This window comes from Alternaria infectoria (assembly GCF_024043175.1).
Source record: "Alternaria infectoria strain BMP 0036 chromosome Unknown scaffold_3, whole genome shotgun sequence".
Classification (NCBI taxonomy): domain Eukaryota; kingdom Fungi; phylum Ascomycota; class Dothideomycetes; order Pleosporales; family Pleosporaceae; genus Alternaria; species Alternaria infectoria.
Genome location: NW_026250692.1, coordinates 1486605 through 1503382, shown reverse-complemented (window position 1 = coordinate 1503382; position 16778 = coordinate 1486605). Strand labels below are relative to the sequence as shown.

General features: G+C 52.1%; 6 protein-coding genes across 6 annotated transcripts; 3 read left to right on the top strand and 3 right to left on the bottom strand.

Moving 5' to 3' along the window:
* Positions 1–444: 444 nt before the first annotated feature.
* Positions 445–2442, bottom strand: J4E92_002739 (uncharacterized protein; the record flags this gene model as incomplete). Its single annotated transcript, XM_051494141.1, has 8 exons — positions 445–619; positions 681–1370; positions 1420–1516; positions 1574–1657; positions 1711–1874; positions 1939–1961; positions 2011–2253; positions 2314–2442. 8 exons carry the CDS (start codon positions 2440–2442, stop codon positions 445–447), a joined length of 1605 nt encoding a protein of 534 aa, XP_051355820.1.
* Positions 2443–4939: 2497 nt separating this feature from the next.
* On the top strand, positions 4940–6800 carry J4E92_002738 (uncharacterized protein; the record flags this gene model as incomplete). Its single annotated transcript, XM_051494140.1, has 5 exons — positions 4940–5158; positions 5210–5597; positions 5653–5888; positions 5947–6288; positions 6336–6800. 5 exons carry the CDS (start codon positions 4940–4942, stop codon positions 6798–6800), a joined length of 1650 nt encoding a protein of 549 aa, XP_051355819.1.
* A 1072-nt stretch (positions 6801–7872) lies between these two features.
* On the bottom strand, positions 7873–8541 carry J4E92_002737 (uncharacterized protein; the record flags this gene model as incomplete). Its single annotated transcript, XM_051494139.1, has 1 exon — positions 7873–8541. The coding sequence occupies one exon, from the start codon at positions 8539–8541 to the stop codon at positions 7873–7875; it is 669 nt and encodes a 222-aa protein (XP_051355818.1).
* A 1-nt stretch (position 8542) lies between these two features.
* On the top strand, positions 8543–9634 carry J4E92_002736 (uncharacterized protein; the record flags this gene model as incomplete). Its single annotated transcript, XM_051494138.1, has 2 exons — positions 8543–8551; positions 8693–9634. 2 exons carry the CDS (start codon positions 8543–8545, stop codon positions 9632–9634), a joined length of 951 nt encoding a protein of 316 aa, XP_051355817.1.
* Positions 9635–10333: 699 nt separating this feature from the next.
* On the top strand, positions 10334–13140 carry J4E92_002735 (uncharacterized protein; the record flags this gene model as incomplete). Its single annotated transcript, XM_051494137.1, has 2 exons — positions 10334–11446; positions 11566–13140. 2 exons carry the CDS (start codon positions 10334–10336, stop codon positions 13138–13140), a joined length of 2688 nt encoding a protein of 895 aa, XP_051355816.1.
* A 1423-nt stretch (positions 13141–14563) lies between these two features.
* On the bottom strand, positions 14564–15678 carry J4E92_002734 (uncharacterized protein; the record flags this gene model as incomplete). Its single annotated transcript, XM_051494136.1, has 4 exons — positions 14564–14988; positions 15042–15106; positions 15156–15273; positions 15321–15678. 4 exons carry the CDS (start codon positions 15676–15678, stop codon positions 14564–14566), a joined length of 966 nt encoding a protein of 321 aa, XP_051355815.1.
* Positions 15679–16778: the final 1100 nt, after the last annotated feature.

Here is a 16778-nt window from a genome sequence, read left to right as displayed (position 1 = left end):
AGTGCTGGGAGGTGCTTTTCTTTTATCAGGGCTGCCCGGGGCGCTAGTAGGCGAGTTGTCGCTGAAAACGGTCGCGGTATTGGGATGGGTGGCGTTCAGCGGCTAGATCGTGTCTTTCTTTGCTTTCTTTCTGGGAGATACCCTGCGTTGAATGTATGGATTTTAGAAGTTGGTGTGTCACGATATGCAAAGTGATGTTATGAGTGATGTGGTTGCGAGCATCGCCCTGGCTGGCGAGCAGCTCAATGTAGCAGTAGGCGTCATGATGATAAGGTGGCGTGTATTCATGTGTAGCAGTCGTTGTATCATGTACTCGTCTAGGAAATTCGTGCAGTCAGAAGAAAAGAAAGGAAAATAACGCCATTCACGCATCGTCCGTTGCGTCATTGCTCTGCATATCCAGCAGCGAGCATCAACGTTGAATCATCCCATTTACCTCCTCCTCTAGTTCGCTTCCCTGATTGGAGTGAAGACGACTTTAGCACTAGGCTTAGGCAAGATGGTCGACCGCCAAGTGAAGAGGCGCTTCGCTGTCGGGTTGACAAGCTCACAGTCGTAGTTCAAAATGACTTGTCCGAGGATGACCTTCATGACAGCTGAAGCGTAGAACCTTCCGGGGCTATAACGAGTCGTTAGCAGGGTCTTCAGTCACAACAACCGAGATACAGCAAGAGACTTACCAGGCCATTCTGCCCGTTCCCCAGACGTGGAATGTCATGTCAAAGTCAGTCAGTTTCGTTGGCTTCTTCTGCATAATATCGAAAGCGCCATCAGCATTCTCCAGGCTCTTAACGAGTTGCGGGTCAGCAAAGCGGAAACCGCTGAATGTCGTTGCTTCGGGGTAATCGACGGGGTTCGTCATGATGGCGCGGACGGGTGTGCAGAACCAATCTCCAATGTTGACGTGGGTACCGTCCTTGAGAGAGAAAGGTTGGAGCGCTGAGCGACGTGTGCTTTGCGACTCAACGGGTGTCAAGCGCGCAGACTCCTTGATAAAGCTGTCGAGAAGCGGAAGTCCAACACCGCTTTGCTCAAACGCGGCGTATTGGGACTCGCACTCCCTTCGTAGGGGTTCTACGTACTCAGGGTGGAGGCAGAGGTCGTGGATGGCGAAAGTTACGGTTGTGGAGACGGCGTGCACGGAGCCGAACCAGATGGCCATCAGCTCGTGGACGACACGCTGAGGTGTCCAGGGCGCGTTCTTGGGTGATGTCTCCATGATCCATTGGATGCAGTCGGCGTGTTGGGGCACTTTCTGGCCTAGCTTGGCTGCGTCTCGCTCGATGCATCGTTCTTCGGCAATGGGCAGAAGCCTGTTAAAGATGACAGCGTGTGACTTGAGTGTGCGAGCGATGATGCCGCCGACGATGCTGTACGAATTAGTAAAGAGGGCTGATGTGACTCGACAATAGCACTTACGGGGTCATGAACCCGGGTAGCAGGCGAACGATCTCAGCGCAGATGAGAGTCTCTTCGATGTAGGCGAGGGCGGAGACCATGAACTGCTCATCCTTTGCTGCCTTCGGTCAGTCATGTGCGAAGAAATGAGCGAAGTGCATGGCATGAGACTTACCCAGATCCTTTCCAAAGAAAGATACTGCATTCGACAAGACGACCAACTTCACAGTCATGTGGTACACATCCGACTGCTTCTTTCCTGTTGATTATTGTCAGCAGAGTTACATAGGTCAAAGCCTCGCGTTGTATTACCGTTGATCACTGGGTGTCCAGCATGTAGCTCCTGGAACCTGGTGCGGATGATGCAAGTAAGGTCAGGAAGGATCTTGGGCAAGTTGTTGGTCAAAAGTGTACGAAGAGCGCGGATAAATCCAACACCCTCAGTACCACGTCGGTCAAACCAGTTGAAGCCGTGCCTGCGACTCGTTAGTAGACCGAATGCACAAAGACTGACTCCGAGAAGCGCGAGGGTCGTCCTACATAGTGTAGAGGGGCTGTAGCATCTACAATTTGTCAATAATCGCCAAGAACGAAAGCTACCGAAGAACTCACCTGCTTTGACGCTGCCTGAAGTGACAGCACCGTATCTGGCGCATTGTCTAGCTCCTTGATCTGCTGAGGGTCGGAGACAAAGACATAGCGGTTATCCGGGGCGAAGAGCTCAAATGGCTTCCCTTTCGCCTCATCAAACGCTTTCTGGATGATTTCAGGGCCCCAGAAGAGATATGCCCATGCCTGGTACCGCTTGGTGATAGGCTTGAAGATGGTCTTCAAGATCCTTGATGGAGAAGAAGCCTGGTAAATAGGTCAGTGTGCACTCATAATGCATACGGAGGATATGCATCCGGTACGTACCAGCTTCTTCGCAACCAAAGCCTTGTAACAAAAGAAAATAGATATCAAACCGAAGATGCTGCTCGCAGCATTGACCGCCAATGGGCTGAGCGCTGGCAAATGTACGCTCTGCATCTCTAGAAAGTCCATGATGGCAGTAAAGTTTGGTTACGAAGTAAGACCTTAGATTGGGCTAATAGGCGCGGGGTGTCAAGCATTGGTACATATAGAAAGTTACCATATCGACGTTGCTCTAGCTACAGGTTCTGCTGCGCGGACGCGCCGGTTGGAACGACCCGTTACATTACGTCTAAGCTTCTATGCAAGTAAACTAAAGTCATTGTTGGCTAGCTAAACTGTGCCACTGCACTGCAGCACGATCGGATTAATGTCAGGCCATCTGCATGCTACACAAGCTGCGTCGCTTGATGGACGCTCTCACCTATCGTGTGTTGCGCGGTCGATGAAAAGGCGAGCAACCCACCCTTCTCTAGCGCTATCACAACGTCTGCTGTCCTAGAAAGTAAGTAGACCCGATGCAACTACCACGCAGAACACGAAGCGCCTCGTCCGTCATGCTGGAAGGACCAACGGTCCGATCCATAAGGGTGTAGTGTGAGAATCGGGGAAAACGGTGAACGTCTGGACGAGTCCGAGGCTGCGGCTCTAATTCGAGGCTTGTGCGCAAACGCACGAACGCGTGGGCGAATCACAGCTGGATGAGGAAATGTTCCGTGCGCTAGATGACGGAAGAGGCCCTTCAGGACCCCTGACTATCGATACGGCTAGGTCAAGCCGCGACCCTTGATGGACTGCCGCCGACCAAGATGGCGAATAGGTGAGTGCACGGCAAGCTATCGATGTCGAAAAGTGACAGTTGCAAAGGCGCGCTTAGGCGGATGCCCCACATGGCACCACTACTAAGAGGTAGGACCGACCGCTCACGTCTGATTGGAGGACAAAAGCTCTGGTGGAGTCAAATCCGACGTCGGTCTTGTATCGCATCTGTACCTCGCTGCACCTAAGGAAGCGACTTCAAGGACAGAGCCTACTTACCGCTGTATTCCCAGACCAGCAAAAGGACCTACCTCGGCCGTCCTTGTGCAAGCCGCCAGGTGACCTAACACACCTTCATATCTTCCAGGGTCTCTCGAAGCAGAACAAGGTTTAATCGTCATTGCGTGCATACAGAGATATCGATAGCGGGAGACAAAGGTAACATCGCGGGTAGCATTGCCTGCAGGCAATGAGGTCCAAGGCCCGCTTCTCCATGGGTTCCTTTCTTTTTGATCATGCACACCTCTTCCCACGTGTCTGGATACGGATGACGCGGACACACCCACTGGCCCGGCTTGGATCCTGGTAGCAATGCCTACGCACGTGCGGTTATGGATTAAAGCAGGCCATCGGTTCCAATTACACATCCGGAGTACGTTTGCGTTTTAACTGGAGATATACGAAGAGGCTTGCATGTCCTAGTACCCCATCAGGACGAGCTGGCGAGAAAAATCCTTCGTCCGGATATATTGTAGCTAGAGCCAGCGCTGCCATGATACGTCTTGGCGTATACGATCGACTTCAAGTAGATTTACCGGATGTCGACCGGATGATAGCGAGTAATCGAGGTATTTTTTTCCATGTGCAAACGAGCTCAGACCGACTTTGTATCCGGGCACCGCTCGAGAAGCGACCGACTAGCGCGCACATAGCATCCGCATACGTGTACGCGGGGGGAAGATGGCGACCGGCAACCAATGTCTTTCTCCACCAGAATTCGAGATCCAGTCGAACATCTGTATAAATCGCTCCTCATGACGCGTCTCTTCCTGGTCGAGAGTGTTCGAGCGAGCAGTGCTAGTTGTAGTGGTGTGCTGCGACTAAAGTCGCAACTCTGCTTTACTCTTGCATAGTCTCATAGCCAATGGTTCTGCTTCTGTTTCCACGCAATATCTTTTAGTTGAAGTCATAATTCAACGTTGATTCTCCGGTCACATGCAAAACCAAAACAAGCCACTGAAAGACGAGACATTTGTGATATCGCTTTGAGAGACTCCACGCCTATTCCTGATATGGAAGTCTGCCGACCCGAGCCGTGTGTGGAGCCGCGCGGTTGACGCACTGTCGTACAACCTTCCTCAAAAGATGGCAGCTACTGCAATGTGAGTAGTACGCGATGGGTGCATTGCATGCTGCAATACCGGAGCAACTCCCTAGGTACTACCCTGAAAATCATGCCGTTCGATGACCCGCTCAGTCGCGCTAGCAACAAGTGTCGCGGGAGGCCTATCGATTGCAAATTCGAGCTTGCTGCTTTGCGATCATTGGCTCGGCCGTCTCGGTGAGCGCCGCAATTAACAGTATATTCGGCAGAATGTACAGGCCGGTAGCCGCGTTTGCAACATCAACATCGATGCATGCAGAGCACAGTGCTAGCTTGTTGGGAGGATCCGGCTGTTACCTACCTGCTGCATCAAATCCTTGCTCGTGCAAACAGCCCAATAGATGTACAGTCTAATGCAGAGGGCTTCCGAGGAGAGCTGAGCGGCGGGACGTTTCCTGTCACTGGCAGTCCATCGGCATCAGCATACTTTAAGTGTTTGGAGTGTCGAGTGCTCTTCGTTGTTCCTATGATCTGATTAGCTTAAACATGGAGCTCATCATCACGCCCACACAGGCCCTCGTGCCTTTGTCGGTTCTGTTCTTAGTCTACCATGCAATTCGGGCATTGTTTTTCGGAAAGCCAGAGTCCAAGCATTGGGAGGAGCTGCCAGTCGTGGGCCTCCAGAAAGGATGGTTTGAATGGGTGCGGGCGACCTTGAAGTCTATCCGGAAGACCCAGGACTGGGCGTTTGAAGGGTATCGCAAGGTATGATAGTCTTCGATGTCAGTAGAAATCTACTCATCCTTAATCTTCTAGTTTGCCAGCGTAAACAGCCCTTTCATCTTACCTAGCATCGACAGAGGAGCGATGATAATCCTTCCGCCTCGTCTGATCAAGAAGGTCTACTCACTGCCAGAGTCCACGCTCGATATCCACGCGACGCAGAGTGAGACTATCCAAACGAAATGGACAGTCTGGGACAAAGAAGTAGCCGACAATGACTTCCAGATCAACGTCGTGCGTCATCAGATTACGCGGAACCTCGAGCATTTGACGCCGCTGATGGCCGACGAACTTGACAGAGGCTTCGAGCGTTGGTGGGGAGGGAAAGACGACACAGAGTGGAAGGAAGTCGCAGTATGGGATGCTTGCTTGAAGTTGATCGCTGGTGCAAGTAACGGCGCCTTTTGCGGCGCGCCGCTATGTAAGTCGCTCGGGGTGCCTGGTTGGAAGATGCGCAAGCGCTGATAGTGTCGCAGGCCGTGATGAACAGTTCTTGAACGATCTTAGGGATCACGCAATGAGCATCTTTGCCGGCGCTATGCTTATCAACGCATCCCCTAAGCCGCTCAAGCCAGTGACTGGCTTTCTTGTAGGATCGACTTGCTGGTACTTGCGTAGAAAAGCAATGAAGGGCTGCTTGCCTTTTGTGACAGAGAGATTGAACGCTACTGCCCGTTTCAAGGCTGACCCGAAGTGCGGGTGGACACCACCGGTAGGATTCCGCCCCTTGCATTAACGAGCTGCGCATCAACATACTTACCCGGTCCCAGAAAGATGGTCTCCAATGGCTTATCGATGAGTGCTACGCCGCAGCCGCAAAGGGAGATGCAGGGCAGTTGGAGCCGAAGCGAGTGGCGCATCGGCTCTTGTTGGTCAATGATATATCCCTTCATTCGACCAGCTTCACTGTGCAGAACGTCATTCTGGACCTCTTCAGCTCGGATCCGGCAATGGGGTATGTTGATGCTCTGCGAGACGAAGCTGCATCCGTGCTCGCCAAGTCTGGTGGTGTATGGACGCGCGATGCGGTGCGGGATTTGAAGCTCATCGATTCAATGATCCGTGAATCAATGAGGCTTAATCCGTTCGCCATTGTCGGACTTCCGCGAACAGTATGTATGCCAACAAGTATTAAAGGACTGGTATTAACGAAGTGCAGGTCGTTCACCCCGAAGGCATTCGTCTCCCAGTTTCCAACGTTCATGTGCCTCAAGGTACCATGATCGCGGTTCCAATGGAGCCAATCCACTATGACGAGAGTATCTATCCCCAAGCACGCAGCTTCAACGCGTTCCGGTTCGCAGACCCGAACAATGTGACTAGCATCGTCGACAACTTTGCGACCAAAGACGACCTCGAGGCTGCTAAAGCGGACACGAACGAGCGGAAGGGCAAGTCGACTGCTACGCTTGATGATGCTTTCCTCGGGTTCGGGTTTGGCCGACACGCCTGCCCTGGGCGATTCTTTGCCTTGAATGAGATGAAGGTCTTCATTGCGCACATGCTGTTGAACTATGACGTTGAGCACATGGCAGTTAGACCGAAACCGTTGGATACTGTGTGGCTAAAACTTCCGTTGCACGGTGGGAAGATCCGTGTGCGACGCAGGCCGTCAAGTGTGTAGATAGAATAAAGCTATCCTCTGTTGAACCTCATCCAGTGTAAATCCGACAGCCCTCGCTGTGTTGATTCGATCCTTTGCTACAGACGCCTGCCGGGTGAGCATACTAGTTTGCGCTTCGTGTTCGATATTGATGTCGAGTTCGTCGTCAATTCGTAGGTCCCAAAGCTCCTGTTCAGGTAGATCGCGAGAGTTTTCAGTCGCCAGCTGCTCTTCCTGGTCGCTTCCTCCCTCTTCGCTCTTGGGGGCGGTAGTGCAGGAAGACCTCCTCAAGTAGGATCGCTCATCGCAGGTCGGCCGACTTATGATGAGGGTGTGGGAGGGATTCTTGTGTTCCTGATGAGCAGCGATCTGAATGACACCTAGGGCTAATGTTTAGCTGAATCGGACCAGCACCATGTAGTCCTGAGAGAGACCGGTAGTGCGTGGGGCGCTTGCAGAGGGGAGTTAGCGACGGATCTCTACACAGATCCCACAATCCGTGGCGTCGTGCTTGCTGCGATGTTGCTGTTTGCGCGCCTGTGGTACCTCCAAAAGACGCATGAGGCTAATGTGCTGGACAGTTTTGGCATGCTGTTCAGTCTTTGGTCGCTACTTCCTGCTATCGTAGCTGATTTACCCAAGACAGACGTCGCTTCCTAGATGGCAACCTACAATTTGGTGCGGACCTTCGAACGAGTCAGGCAACACCATCGCTATCATCGTGTTAAATAGTTCCTTTGATCAAAACCTTCAATTGAACTCGCCGCCATCGTTGCGCGCGCAACTGCGGAGTGAATGGGCACACGGCTTCGCGAGCCAGGCGGGCCTTGTACGTGAGATCATCGCAACTGGCATGTGGACCAAGGTGACCGACATGCGTCAGTGGCGTTTACGAGTATAGTGGCTGGGCTCAGCTTGAGGTATCAGTATCGTGTGTTGCTGGTTGATTGTTGTTGGAGGAAGCGTCCGCCCCCTTGAGGGAAACCACGCTAACGTTGGAAGCCACATGAGAGGATGCACGTGAGAGCGAAAGAAAGAACCGCACGACAGCGTAGTTACATGTACAGATATCGCTCACAAGCCTTTGGGACTGCTATGAGCTTCTCAAACACTCCTGTACCAATTGCACGCGAGCCTGGAGACTGACCACGTGATTGGGTACTAGCGTGTAATGGATGCCCCGACCGGCAAGCTGCTTTCGGAACGCGTCGTCGATGCGCATCCACGCCTCCGTCCCGTCTGGCATCAATCGCGTCCCGTCTGGCATCAATCGCGTCCCGTCGTCGGCAAGCCAACTACAGCCAGCTTCGCATAGCACCACAACGCCCGCCTTCATGCGCCGCTCGAGTTCCTTCCACTTTGCCGATGCGAGCATCTCGCCTGCCGCTCCTTCGCCCACGAACAGTTGCGCGTATATGATAGGATCGAGACCGGAGCGATCGGAGATATACCATGTGGTCGGCGGCGTGTCAAGACCGATGGCAGCCTGTTCGGCTTCGAATTGCGCGTCGAGGATGTGCTTCTGCAGTTGCAAGGATCGGGACGGCGATGCAGTGATGTCCTCGCGGCTGAAATGCTTGTCGTGTAACACTTTGCGCGCGACCTCTCGGATGATCACCGGCCTCGAGGCTACCTCTGTAACTGGAAGGGCTGTGTCACGTTTATGAAACGCGTCTTCGAGTGCGTTCACGAGCGTCGTCTTGCCGGTACATTGGGCGCCGATAATGTAAAGACAGCGACTGAGGGCTGCCTCATTCGCCATTATGTCTGTGGTGAGTGCTGGGGAACAGTCAGAAGTCAAGGCAGACGCTGCTCTTACGGTAAGTCTTGTTTTGCCGCTTTGGGTAGTTCGGTGTAACGTCGCACAAGCAAACGCAATCCTTCACGAATCACGAAGACTTTCGTCTGTGTAGACCCCGCATCAAGCCACTCTCTTTCTGCAACACTGCGGCGCACTCCTCTCCATCACAACAATGAGCAGCTTGCGAACTTTTCGCGTCGTGCTCTCGCGTGATTTCGATCCAGAGATCACATCATGGAATTACACAATTGCCAACCTCCCGCAGGCCAGGCAGACAAACGCGGCTGGACTTGTCAAGTGCCTATCCCTTGTTTCTTCGGGAACGGTGCAGGAAATCGTCCTGCGGTTTGAAAGCGCGCCCTCCAACCGTGTTACACGCAAAGAGCCTTTGGACAGACTCCTCCTCGTTTCGCTGGCGGACTTCCGCTTGCGTTGGCCTTCAAAATCGCCAGATGACCCACCACGCGTAGCCACTGGCAGAGAGAATGGCGATTATGTCACAAGACTACTCACCACTGGCGTTGTACTCAATGGGATTCACTACCACTTCTTTGGTCATTCAAACAGCCAAACGAAGTCCAGATCTTGCTTCATGTATGGCGCATCGAAAGAAGACATCTCTGCCAAGATCGAAGCTATGGGTGATCTCTCGAAACTCAAGTCCGTAGGCAAGAAAGCAAAACGCATTGGGCTGCTTTTCTCTAGCGCAGAGGCCGCGCTTGATCTCTCCCCGGAACGCTGCAGAGACATCGACGACGTCAAACGCGATGATTACGTTTTCACCGACGGATGTGGTCTGATATCTCTTCAACTTGCTCGACAACTGGCCCAGAGACGCAACATAATATATCGCAATCAGCGCTACCTACCGTCCGTATTCCAAATTCGATACCGTGGATACAAGGGCGTATTGACCTTAGACCCTACCGTTCAGGGTAAGGAACAGGTACAGTTTCGAGAATCTATGAGGAAGTTCAAGGATGCGTCCGATCACAGTTTCGCGGTCGTAGACTATTCCAAGGTTAGATTTCCAAATCGTCTCTTGGCCTACTGAGCTGACTGGACTTAGCCTTACGTCTATGGTAGCCTGAACGATGAGGTGGTGGTGCTCTTGCATACGTTAGGTATTTCGGCGGATATCCTTCTCGACAAGCAGCAGCAGCATCTGCACTTCCTCAATAACGTTAGCCAAGGTAATCCTGGGGCAGCATTCCAGTATCTCTCATACAGTGGCAGACTCGATCTAGCAGAGAGACTTCTATTAGAAGGCATTGGATCTGTCCACACGATCCTAGGAAGGATGATTCGAGAAGAGTACACCAAGATGCTGAACAAACGAGACGAACAACGATGTCGGATTCTGATCCGCCGCTCACGGCTTCTCTTCGGTGTTTGCGACCCAAGCAGCAGGAATGGTCACCCGGGAAAGCTCAGAGAAGGTGAATGCTTTGTGCGGATAACTGATGTTGACGGGCGAGCGCATACCATCATTAACACCGAGGTGATGGTAACGAGAAATCCATGCCTGCATCCAGGCGATCTCCAGAAATTCAAGGCAGTAGATATCCCGGAGTTTGCTCATCTAGTCGACTGCATCGTGTTCTCAACTGAAGGGAGCAGGCCAAGCGCTGATCTCATGTCAGGCGGTGATCTCGATGGGGACAAATGTAAACCTCTCGTATGTACCTGTCTCGAACTCGCTAATATCTTTCTAGTCTTCGTGACTTGGGATCCAGATATCATTCCACGAACGATGGCACAGCCCGCCCAATACCCAGGAGGCAAAGAACTTGTAACTTTCGGCGAAGTGACCGGTGACGCCCGAGCGGAGTACTTTGCCCGATACACCAGTGCGTCCCTGGGAAAAGTCAAAAATCTTTACATGAGATGGGCGCGCCTCGGTCATGCCATGAGCCCGCAATGTCAACAACTCAATCGGTTGTTTTCTCAATGCGTCGATGGAAACCACATCCGGATTCCTGACGACCTCAAGGAATTCACGAAGTTAGAGGATCCGTCTGAACCTAAACATACCGTCGCTCCCTTCATCTTGGATGTTCTGCATGATGCTTGCACCCAGCTCATTCTTCAGGCTGACAACACACGACCCAACGACTGCGATGAAGTCGACGTGATGGAGCTCTTCCTCGCACGAGACAAGATGGCGATGTCTGAATTCGAATTACTGCATCTTCTACTGCGCTGGTGTAAGCATAGCGGTGAAGACATCCTCGAATACAGTCACCATCTCGACTTCAGTGCTTTGAGCGATGAGCAGCAAATATGGTTTCTTAGCTGCCTTCCACCGTCTGCAACTGCGCCGAGTTTGGTACGCAACGGGCTTCTCCAGTCAGAACTCGTCACGCCTGATGAGGTGAGCAAGTTTCGCCTAGATCAGCCGCACCTGCACTGGAAGCCGGTCTTCAGATCGTCCACCGACCGTATGCAAAGATTCTTGTCTACCGTCTCTCAGGCCTTGGAAATCTTCCACAAGAAACTCATCATCTTGACGGTGGATGAACGTCTGAGCGTTGCGATATACGTACCAAAAAAGATTGAAAGAGCAAGCGAAGTTCAAGTCGACACCGGCGTCGTAGTCTTCGCTTTCCCCCACTCACAAGGCCTACATTCACCAAACTACAAAATGCTACCAACCAAAGTCAATTACAGGCTGTTTTGCGATGAGCATATGTTTCAATTGTACGAACGTCAGCGGAGTAACACATGGATCTTTCTGAGGCGTCCTCAGGCTGACGATTCGCTCTACCGAAATGAGAAAAACAAAGGAGACAAACGCAGAGCACGCGAGACTACTGTGCGCGATGGAGTCAACTTTGACTGCAAAGCTAGCATTGCTTTGGACAAAGTTGGTCGAGGACTTCAGCAGCATATCGGCAAGGTGCAGCAAAATGGGGTATTGGGTGCGGTAGGTTGACGCTCTCTATGCCGGACTTCTACAGTTACCGTGATACTGATAATATTTAGGAAATATATGTCATCAGCAACAGAGACATCAACTCAATGCGGGTGCTTGACGAGTGGCTTACCTTCGTCGACACTGATGAAGTCTTACCGCTATTTGAGAAACCGAACAAGAACTACGATATTTCTAGATTGAGTTCTAAAGACTGGGCAGACTACACCGAGACAGTAGTTGCCGTGGTTCGCGACAAAGACTTTGCTCACCTCCAAAAACTGAAGTCTGTGTCAGACCTGTCGACCATCCTTGGTTTGCTCAATGACCATGGTGAAAAGAAGATGCTTTTGGACACGTTCTCGCATGTTCTTGCTTTTGAAGCAAGCTCCGCCCTCTCGCTAGACCGGACGATCGTAGCGTCGACTCTCCTCGACTTCCTACCGAATGCGGTGTACCTGATACCCGCATTCTTCCACTCTCAAACGTGGGAGACCCATAGGTCCTCGTTGAACGAACACCTTATCCATCTGGCCTTTAGTCTACTGAGACATCTCGTCCTTTTGTCGGAGGAGATGGGTACTTTCATCCGGCGTCCAATCCAAATTCTGTTGCAAGAACTGAAGTGCATCTCGTTGAGAGAGTTCGCCGACATCGTGGAGCTCATTTCGCTTACGGTCCGCTCTTCCGAAACGGCCTTGGATCTTCTTCTTGGGGTGTTAGAGCCTGAAAGCTCGCGGCTTCTGGTAGGACGGCCGACTGCAATTCGGCAATTCACGTCATCGTTGTTCGGCATCGCGCTTGACCATGTAGATGAAGCGTCTAGTGCTCGCGAGCAAAAGTCGCAAGACTTTCTCGAGCTGCGCCTGGATGGCCATAGCGACGGCTACGCAATGGTCAAGGGCACACTTCGTATCGACTCTTCCTTGAATGGATTGCTCAAAGCTGGTGATCACGTTCGTCTTACAGCATCCGATCCACCGCAGAATGATGTTATCGCAAGGCTCTTCTCGATGGATGCTGTTGTGTCATCAGCTGAACCAGGCAAGGTTGCATTTCGGTGCCTTCATCATCCGCCGTCGTACCTTGGCAAGTGCGCCTGGAGTGTTACGCAGTGTGGATCTTTTGTTACATGTAAGACCTCTTTCGACGCTATAACTGCTTTCTACACCGAGCGCGAAACCTGTAGTGCCATCTACGCGATGCTTCTCGGTCTTCCTCCGTCAAAACAAGATAAGTCGATTGGCATCGAGCTACCGGTGACCGTCGCTCCATCACTGAACGGAAGTCAGAACGCAGCGCTCGCTGCTTCGATGAAACATTCATTGACGTTCATCTGGGGCCCTCCGGGTACAGGGAAGACCCATACAATTGTCGTCATTATTACCCAGCTGCTGGAAAAACTACCCAAATTACGATTCCTCGTTACTGCGCCAACGCATAATGCAGTGGATAACATGCTGAGGAGGTTCGTGGCCTACCCTGAAGCGAAGAATGATGGCATTGTCCCTGTTCGGGTATCGACGCAGGTAAGTGTGGTTACCTCCCACACATTTAATAATTATACTCACATCATAACAAGCTTTCCAAAGTCGCTCAGGACTTACGTACGTACACGTGTGACGCCATGGTCGGCAAAGAACTAAGCGCGAACTTCCCAGCTCGGCGTAAGGCGCAGAAGCGGATCAAAGAGGCCCGTCTCGTGTTTACTACGTGCACTGGAGCTGCGTTAGGTTTGCTTCGTAACGAGGCTTTCGATGTCGTTATCATTGACGAAGCCTCACAGCTTACTGAGCCCGCAACCCTGGTGCCTCTTGTCAAAGGGTGTTCGCGTGCGATATTAGTCGGAGACCATGTCCAGCTTCGCGCCACGGTTCAACAACCTGCTGTGGTAACAGGTTATGACGTCTCACTCTTTGAACGCCATTATAAGCTAGCACCAAGAGAAGGCGTCGCAAAAGTCATGCTCGACATGCAGTATCGCATGCACCGCTCCATTTGCGATTTCAGCTCCTCCGAGTTCTACGACAGTAAACTCCATACTGCTGTAACTGACAACGCGCGTCCACTGCCTCCTTCGCTCTTTCCCTGGCACAAGACAAATCGTATGGTTTGGGTTGAATGCGCTGCACCTGAAGACCTTTTCCAGCAATCCAAGTCGAATGCTGGCCAAGGCGACGTCTGCAAACGTATCATTCAGCTTCTGAAGGCATCACCGGCATCTAGTGGCTCGACTGCAACCCCAAAGGACTCCATCGAAACCCCTACTATCGCAATATTGACACCGTACACTCGTCAGAAGACTCTGCTTACAACAACAATTCCGAATGCTGAAGTCTACTCCATCGATAGCTTCCAGGGTCGTGAGGCTGACGTCATCGTGTTTGTAACCGTTCGGTGCAACGCTCATTACGCTTTGGGATTTCTGGATGACATGCGACGGCTGAATGTGGTCATGACAAGGGCGAAAGCTGGTGTTGTGTTGGTTGGGCACAAAAACACGTTGACAGGTGTAGGGGCAGCGGAGACTGTAGACGATAGCAAACTGGGTTGGAAGAGATTACTAGAGCGGTGCGAGGTTGTGGAGTTGCCAGCTCAGGACGAGGACAGTGGTTCCACTCACTGATGTACAGTGTCGCACATTACTTTGTCCTCCATATCAAAAGCCTCGGTCTCGGATCATAGCCGCCGACCGCTATCCTCGGGACTGTCAACTGTTAAGTTGCAAATGTTCATGACTTGCACGCGATGCAGCAATGCACTTCTAATGCGTCCATTACATAAGGCAATTCTAGACGACCCACAATGGCAGCCGGGAACCCGACGCGGCATTGGCAATCATGCCGGCCAAACGTGCCGATCCATTCCCATTGCCGCAACCAAGTTCACCCGTGTTGCAATGACCACCTCATGCCCGTGCCTCGCCTCAACGTTGAGCCTCATGCTTCGCTGTGCCTGCACTTTGTTCAAGCATGCGAATCCTTCCAAGTGTTCACCCGGCTTGTCTTTGTAAGGTCCCAGTGCCGACGGGACGAATCATCAGATTACTGCCAAGGCCCCATATTACTTCTATCTTCGTGTGTCACAAGGACTATAACTCGGCCTCGTCTGCTCGGTGACATCCTCGTACTCGACTGTCAAGTGTTGCGTTCGCGTAATGCCAGAGCTTGGCTCCACTTTACTCTCCTCGCTACCATTCCGAAAGCCCGGGCTCAAGATACTGTCCTGGCTATCGTGGCCCAGGGTTGTTTCAGATACGCCCGACTTCCCATGCTGCTTGGCTGATCGAAGAGTCTTGCTCCCGATCGTAGCGAGCTTCACACCCGACCGACTACGCGATCTGTATCCACTTGGACCTTGCTCACCGCGTGAGCTACCAAAGATCCCCCGGCCAAAGATGCGGTCGAATAATGGCTGCAAAGTCGGTATGCAGGCGCCGATGATGATAGAGTTTCCCTCGATACTGGTCCAGATAGTGATGTCGGCCGTATCGTCTGTGTCACGTTATTAGCATGGCTGATTCAACACCGCATGCGGGTCTACTCACAGCTGAAGTCAGGGCTCGCAAGCGCTGGAAGTCGAGTCGACTTGTACACAGCTACGGCTGCCGCACTGTTCCAAGTGTGAGCGGAAGTTTCAAGACAAGCATACGCAAGCTTACATAGAACCCAGTCCTAGCGCGGCACTCAAGGCTATCTTCTTCTTCAGGTTGATTTGTAGTCCATACAGAACAACGGCGGGATATATCGCGAGGTAGAGGTCCACGACGGCGGAGATGGCTTCGCGACGGTCAGTCATGTACTAGGTTTACTGGCTGTGAACTTACTTCCAGCTACGATGGCGTAGTAGATCAGAATCCATGGGCTCCAGCAAGTACCCTGGACGGAGAAGTCCCACTGCGACCGAGACGGCGTACACTGTGCGAAGATGATGATGACACAGCCAAACAGAATCAACAAACAACCACCGGTCATAGCCCACAGGAATATCCTATGTTTCCGGCTAGGGTTGGTGATTCTCGTCAGGAGAGCGACCACGGCCAGCTTGGGGATTCCGAACGAGAATATACCGGGAGGGAAGCCCGCGAGGGTGTACAATATAGCACCGGACTTTTGCTCGTCGCTGAGCACGGAGAAATGTCGTCCATTTCCAGCTTGTACGGCTGCTATCGTGAGGCCAAGCATGATGTAGCCACATATCTACACGATGCGTCAGCATGCTGAGCCAGTGGGAACGTTATTGAGAAATGCTCACCATCGACAATATGATCAGCCAGTCGTCGAGGCCTAGCCTTGATAGAATTTTGACTCTAACATAGAGTCTGGCCGCAACGAAAACAGTCGCTACCGTCGTCAATGAGATGCATACTGCCAAAACCGTTGGACCCTTAGTTTGTTGGGCAAAGCCTTCGGGAAGATCTTGCGGTACTGCCATATTGCAACAAGGCTAGGTGTGGAACCAAATGATGAGGGAAAGGTTACAGTACTGGAGCCTAGGTTCAGTTTGATATAAGCTCGACTGGACATCAGACTCTCTGCTTATCCCCTGCGCATGCCTGCAAAAGCATTATCGCCCTCTGACCACCAGCACCAGGGGTCGTAAGAGTTCGTGCGCAGTTTCGTCATGTAGCGATGCGGCTTAGACCTGGGAGCTTTCAGAAGTTCGTACCGCCCCTGGTACCGGGCATGGTTTCCGGAACGACTGTACTTTTTCAGAAAGATGACGATCGTGTGTCAGTCTACGGACTATCTTCTGAACTGGGAAGCGCGAGAGTAATCATTTCCATGCAGCGCGGGCGACGCCAGACCCACACGTGCTCGCACGTACATCGGATGCATAGGCCCGTCAAAAGAATCGACTGAACGGGTGGCCCAACCCAATCATAGCCATTCCGGTCAGATATGTCTTCTAATAGACTGCATACAGCCTTGAAGTAAGGTCTACGAAAGCAGTTCGGATATGCATTCGCGCATGGGTCTATCTGACTTCCGGTGGACAAGGTATCTGCTCCTGTCGCCAACTTGCTCAGCCAGCGGTAAGCAGACGTCCTGCCAATGACAGGGATGAAGGACGTTGTCATGCAGCCCGCTCGGCTCATCGATTGATCAACGGGCCTCCCGTCTGCGGGAGTGGATAACATGATCTTGGGAAGCAACAAGAGAAGCAACTAATATGGCAATCTGTGTTGCCTTGGGGTTTCCGATCTTTTCATTCTATACTCATGGAGACTACGCCGCATCTGCCCACATACATCCTTCACATCCTTCCACAGGGTGCGTCTCAC